Genomic DNA, 6,434 nt, shown 5'->3' on the forward strand with positions numbered 1-6,434 from the left:
GGGAACGTTGGCTTCCTCCGTCACTGAAGCAAGCAAGCCTCATGTTCGCTTCAAGCTGCCTGGCTGCCGGTCGCCATCTTGGCTGGCAGTTAATTTGCATATCGCCCTGATTAGCCAATGGGAAGGGTAGCGGAGGTACGGCTAATTACCATGTTTCTCTATTATTAGATAGGATGATTATTTAATTTTCTGTACATACTATATTTTATAATTAAAATCTGAGTTACTTTTTAAAAAAATCGTAGATCTCAGTTATCTTACTTACATACCTTACTAATAACTTCAAGGATATAGGCAATTAAGAAAGTTAGTAAAAGCAGGTATGGAACATTGAGAATGACTCCAGAGAAACCTTCTTCCTGCATTAGATGCTCACTCTCTGGCTCAGAGTAATAGATGAGATCTCCAAGTAAGGTTCTGTGGTCTGACCTAACACAGCAGAGTGAGTGTTCAGTCCAAGAAAAATCTCCATTTTCTACCCCAGCTTACATGACATTTTCTAGAAAGTTATATCTCATAAATCCACAGATACTATATTTATTTACTATAAACAGTACTTATACAGTAATATCCTATTAAAAATGAAGGCTCATTATCCTAGCAAATGTCATTACTCCACCTTGAGGTTCAAGTATTATGTCCACAGGTCTGAATTGTCTGTCTGCTTTTCTCTCCCGGAGGGCATTCTCCTGATGATTGTGGGAGAAATGGATTACCAGTCAGCTGCTTTAACACCTTGAAGCAATTAACTCTCTGACCTCAGTTAATACTCCTGGGCCACACATTTTTTTCAAGTTATTATTATTTGTCTTATTACATTTTCTTTAATATTAAAAAAGAATAATCTTTTTATTGCCTCAATGACCACCAATTTGAACCATGCAATGAGAAGTGGGAATAAAGCATTTTCATAATGACCATGTCTCTTTAAAGATCTTTTGATATCCTTTGTCATCTCAATTACTGTTTGTCTTCAATTATACCTTTTTATTTGAACCTTTTTATATGACTTGATAAATATTTTTAATCAATTGTGCAATGTTTCTAAAGTCAAATTTACTTCCTTCTCTGTACAATTAATTTTAACATGTTTATATCAATCAGAGGCTTTAACTTATTTTATAGTAGTAACTTATATTGTTTACTCTACTCTAAGGTATAAAGAGAAAACTAGGCAAAGTTAAGTATCAGAAGCAAATAATACATGTTTTAATTCTTATGTCCTATTTACAAGAATAATGATGCTCCCCTAAGATGATATAAATGTGTGCTTGCTAAAAGACTGAAAAATGCAATTGATAATGAGATTTCTTAATGCCTTAATCTTCTGCAAACTGGGGTCTGATTATGTTTCTGTAGAGACCCATTTGAATTTATCCTTACCAATTAAGAGTCCATGAAACTACTCCAAAAGAGAGAATATGGGGGCTCAGTTGTATAATTCTATCAAATTCATTTTCATTAATGAACATAGAACCTCCTGTGCAGTTTTCAAGATATTCAGAACAGAGTTAACAAGCAGCCCTGAGATTGCTGTCTCTAGAAAGGCCATCTTACAAGGTTGGCCTACTTGGTTGGAGACTGGAAACTAAATCATAAACAGTCCCCTAAACGGATATAAAGTTTCTTTAAATGATAAGTGGCTCACTGTGCCTCATCTGTTTGTACAAACAACATACATCATGGTGCACACCTTCTTGCCATCTGGGAGTCTGGAATTTTGACACATGCTAGGAAGAAGGTGCTTAACTGACGGCTTTCTAAAAACCTTGGGCATTGAGTCTGCAACCAGCTTCTCTGGTAGATAACACTTCACATCAGTTACCAAACTGACGACTGGAGGAATTCAGCATGTCCTGTGTGACTCCACTGAGAAAGGACTCTTGGAAGCTTGTGCCTGATTTCCTGCAGATTTTATCCCATGTGCCATTTTATATACTGATTTTACTTTGTAACCTTTTATTATCATAGTACTTAACTTTGAGTGTACTATATGCTAAATCTTCTAGTAAATCCTCAAACCTGGGGGTGTTGGGGACCTCTGACACACGGGATGGATTGAATTGTCTATGTTGAGGTATATAGATTCTAAATAAAAATATTTATTGAATACATACTATGTGAATAGAATTATGTTGAATGAAAAGATAAGTAGCCTAGACCTATTTTAAGAAACTTAAAGTATGGTGGCTATGTTTGCACTCAGAAGTGTATAAAAAGAATGTTCAAATTAACAGAGTAAACCCAAAATAAAGAAAATACTAGAAGGCTATTTCAGTGGGAGTTTTGAAAATGTACACACTTTATCTTGTTCAAATTATCAGGAAAGCTAGAGACATATAAGTTAGTTGTAAAAGAACAAGTAGGTTTGGGCAGGCTATGGTATTTGGAGGCAGGAGTAAGGAGAATTTTAGAAGGTTTCCCTTCCAAAGTTTCACTCGAAACTGTTAAATGTATGGAAGGTATGATAAAGAAGTGAAATATAGAGTGTACTGAGGAAATAAAAATGGAATAATGTGTTACTTATGGCACAAAGAGGACTTTTAAAATGGTCTTGGTTAAAATCTTAATACTTTGAATGCCTTATTTATAGCTCAATTTCATGCAAAACTTATGGATTATTATAGAAAGCCTCCAAATTTTTATATCATTTAAAAGTGTCTCTCTTAAACTCTAATTATGTTTTTTCTTTTCTGTCTCTCCTTTGTTCAGGTCCATCATGAGTGAGAAGTGGGAGTCAAACTTTTCAGAAAACTGGCATTATATTTTGAGTGTCAATGACACAAAGCCTAATCTGTACTCAGACATCAATATCACCTACGTGAACTACTTTCTTCATCATGCTCAAGTGGCAGCGATCTTCTTTATTTCCTACTTTCTGATCTTCTTCCTGTGCATGGTGGGAAATACAGTGGTCTGCTTCATTGTAATGAGGAACAAACATATGCACACAGTCACTAATTTCTTCATCTTGAACCTGGCCATAAGCGATTTGCTAGTTGGCATATTCTGTATGCCTATCACGCTTCTGGACAACATTATAGCAGGTATGTTGACTTGTGTGCAGTGCACTGATGATATGAGAAAATGTTCCATCTCCCTGTAGCCATGGCTTGGTAATCCATTCATTCACATTTATATAACTTACAAGGTGATCCCCCCAGTAAGTCTAGTACCTACTCTACATCATGCATAGTGATTACTATGTCACTGGCTCTATTCCCTATTCTGTACTATTTTGTAACTGCCAATTTGTATATCTTAATCCCTTCACCGTACAGTGTTCACTGAAGGTCACCAGAGAGTGAGATCTAGCACATCTTACCTAAAACTTTGAATTTGCTTAATACAATTCAGAGCACACATAATATGGTAGAAATATTATTGAGAATATTATGAACTTTAAAGTTCAAGGGACTGGTCAGGCTGGTTTTAATTAATGCATCATCTTTAACCTAATATAAATATATAGTTAAACCCTCTGTGGTTAGCTAGGGAGATTTCCAACAGTTTTTGATGTAAGATGGAGCAGCAGTCCCAATGATTTCTCAAAATGTAGACGTTTCATCAGTGGTAATTTACATGTGCAAAATAAGTAAGTAATAGGTACTACCCTAGATTATTTCTGGGCCTGCTTTACTACTTATTTTTTGCACTACATTATATATTCTGGAAGTATAAGAACAGTATATTTCCAACTTCCAGTAGAGTTTTGATACATAGTACCTGTTTAACAAATATTTGTTACTAATTAATGAATTGTACTCAAGATATTCATATTCCTAATATATAAGAAAAAATTGAAATAATAGCAACATATCAAAAAAATTGAGAGCAGCATGAGCCATATTCTAGTTCTTATCTTTTCATAACATTCAATATCAATTTACTGAAGAATAAGAGGGTTTCTCTATAGAATTTACCTATTTTCTTCCTTTCTCTGGAGTGGGAGTTCAGAACACCTCTTCTTCATAGATTCTGTGTCTTTGTGATGTTTATCATTAATTAATGCTATTTATCAAGGATGTTCAACTTCAAAGTACTGTGCTAGACAAAAAGAATGGATAAAAATGAGCATTATTGTTCTCAAGAAGCCTAGTCTCAAATAACAAATGCTCTCAATATTCCCTCTGTAAATATTTATAATTAAATTATTATTTCAAAATTTTCCATATACATTACCTTTCCTTACCTCTGATTTGCATTCCTAGGAGGCAGCCACATTCAGCAATTTTGACTTTATTTTTGGTAATGACTATCATATTTCTAACTAATATGTTTTCATTATAATGTGTTGTCTCCAAACTATACAGATGTAATTTACTTTCATAATCCTCTTCTACCAGAAGAGGTAGTTGTCCTTACCAGACTCCCCTGAAATGACAGCATTAGGGCTAAAGAACATAAATCCATAGAAACTGCATGTCAGATGCTGTTGAGTGTGAAGCGGGGAGCAATAAGAGTGGCTGAAATTCTGTATAAATACAATCACACATTATAGTATATATACAAAACCACAAAGTGTGCATTCACACTAATATATGTTCACACTCTTTCCTACTCTTACTCTTTCAATATAATTATACGAAATCGCACTAGACCCAGACCCACCACGCTGAGAGACCCATCAATGCACCTCCTGGTGACCAGTCATTTGGTCGTTATGGCGTTATGGCCACTGGCCTTTTATAATATAGATCATAGTTCTTGAATGAATCACTACTCATATTATACATTCCTGTTATTATATATATCTTACCCCTGATGAGCCAAGAGGAGTGCTATGATAGCAATTTTTCTCTTATAAGATGATTTTTATTTTCCTGGGTTTAACAAGGGTATCATATTTTGATTTGTTTAATTTGGGGTGTGTACCTGGTAGTAATGTATCTTCAAATACACATCCAGGATTGTTGATTTCTTGTCAGTACTTTCAAACATGGTACATAACCTGTAAATTGCATCTTTTTTTTTCCCTGGAAATACCCTCCAAATACCCTTCGATGTTTTGTTCCTGTTAAAGCACAGTGCCCTCCAGGCAGGGAGCTCAGCTCCTGCTCCGAAATGTCCCTTCACTGACACCCTAACAATCTCTTTACCTCTCCCAATCCTCTGATGTCTAGATGCCATTTCTTTGTTCTCCTTTTATTTCTGTTATCTTCCAGAGAGAGGGTGAATTGACATTAAAATGTTTAAAATCTTGTAGATCTGCATATATCTTTATTCTGCCCTCATACGTGACAAGTTATGCTATATAAAGTATTCTATGTTGGATATTTTTCCCCTCAAAATATTTAAAGAGACTGCTCTATTTTTATTCCCAAACCTGATATTACTGCTGAAAAATCCAATGCTGGTTGACTCTTGATTCTTATGCTCATGATTTGTATGTTGTTCTTCCTGAAAGTTCTAGGGGCTTCTCTTTACTTCAGTGTTCTGAATTTCAGGCAGTTATGCCTTGGAGTGTCTTTTTTTATTTTTCATTTATTGTGGTGGACACAAATTATGTCATTTTAAGCCAAAAAAAAAAAAAAAAGAATGCTCTTATATCCTGGAGAATTTCCTTGTATAAATCTTTATTGTTTTACTTTCTTCAACTCCAATTAATCAGATATTTGAGATCTTTTTTCTTCCATTTTCTGCTCCTTATTGTTCTAATTTTCAAAGATATTTTAACTTTCTCTTCCAGACTTTATGTTGAGTTCTTCATTTCTGTTATCATATTTTAAAATCTTTGATCTACTTTTATATTCTGTGTTTCTTACACCCTCATGTATATGTTTCATGGATAAAATGCGTTATATAGTTAAGGTTATTAATAATAATTTGTGTTTGTTTGTTTGTTTTCATCTATCTGACTTAGGTTTTTTCCTAAGTCTCCCTTTTCCAGTTTGTTTAGAATCTTTTTATACTTGACTAGAGGCCTAGTGCACAAAAATTTGTGCACTGGCGCGGGGGGGGGCGTGTCCCTCAGGCCCACTTGTGCCCTCTCACAGTCTGGGACCCCTCGGGAGATAACAACGTGCTGGCTTAGGCCCGCTCATGGGTGGCAGAGGGCAGGCCCAATCCCTAGGTGCAGGCCCTGGTCAGGCTCGGAGCAGGGCCGATTGTGGGGTTGGGGCGCCACCCCCGTCACACTCAAGACAGGGTCGATGGGGAGGTTGCCGCGCCACCCCTTGTCACCCACAGAGCAGGGCCCATCAGGGGGTTTGGGGCTCCATACCCTGTCACACACAGAGCAGGGCTGATCAGGGGGTTGGGGCACTCACCCCTGTCACACTCAGGGCAGGGCTGATGGGGAGGTTGCAGCTCCACCACATCACACACAGAGCAGGGCCCAAGGGGGGGGGTTGGGGTGCCACACCCTGTCACACACAGAGCAGGGCCGATCAGGGGGTTGGGGAGCTCCCCCCTATCAGGCACAGAGCAGGGCC

General features: G+C 36.9%; 1 protein-coding gene across 1 annotated transcript in view; it reads left to right on the forward strand.

Annotated features, from left to right (window-relative positions):
* Window positions 1-6,434, forward strand: part of NPFFR2 (neuropeptide FF receptor 2) — a 235,354-nt gene that overhangs the window by 212,950 nt on the left and 15,970 nt on the right. Inside the window, 1 exon segment of the mRNA XM_014529495.1 lies at window positions 2,713-3,047. Coding sequence (XP_014384981.1) covers window positions 2,713-3,047 — 335 coding nt within the window.

This window comes from Myotis brandtii, unplaced genomic scaffold (assembly GCF_000412655.1).
Source record: "Myotis brandtii unplaced genomic scaffold, ASM41265v1 scaffold681, whole genome shotgun sequence".
In the NCBI taxonomy this organism is placed as follows: domain Eukaryota; kingdom Metazoa; phylum Chordata; class Mammalia; order Chiroptera; family Vespertilionidae; genus Myotis; species Myotis brandtii.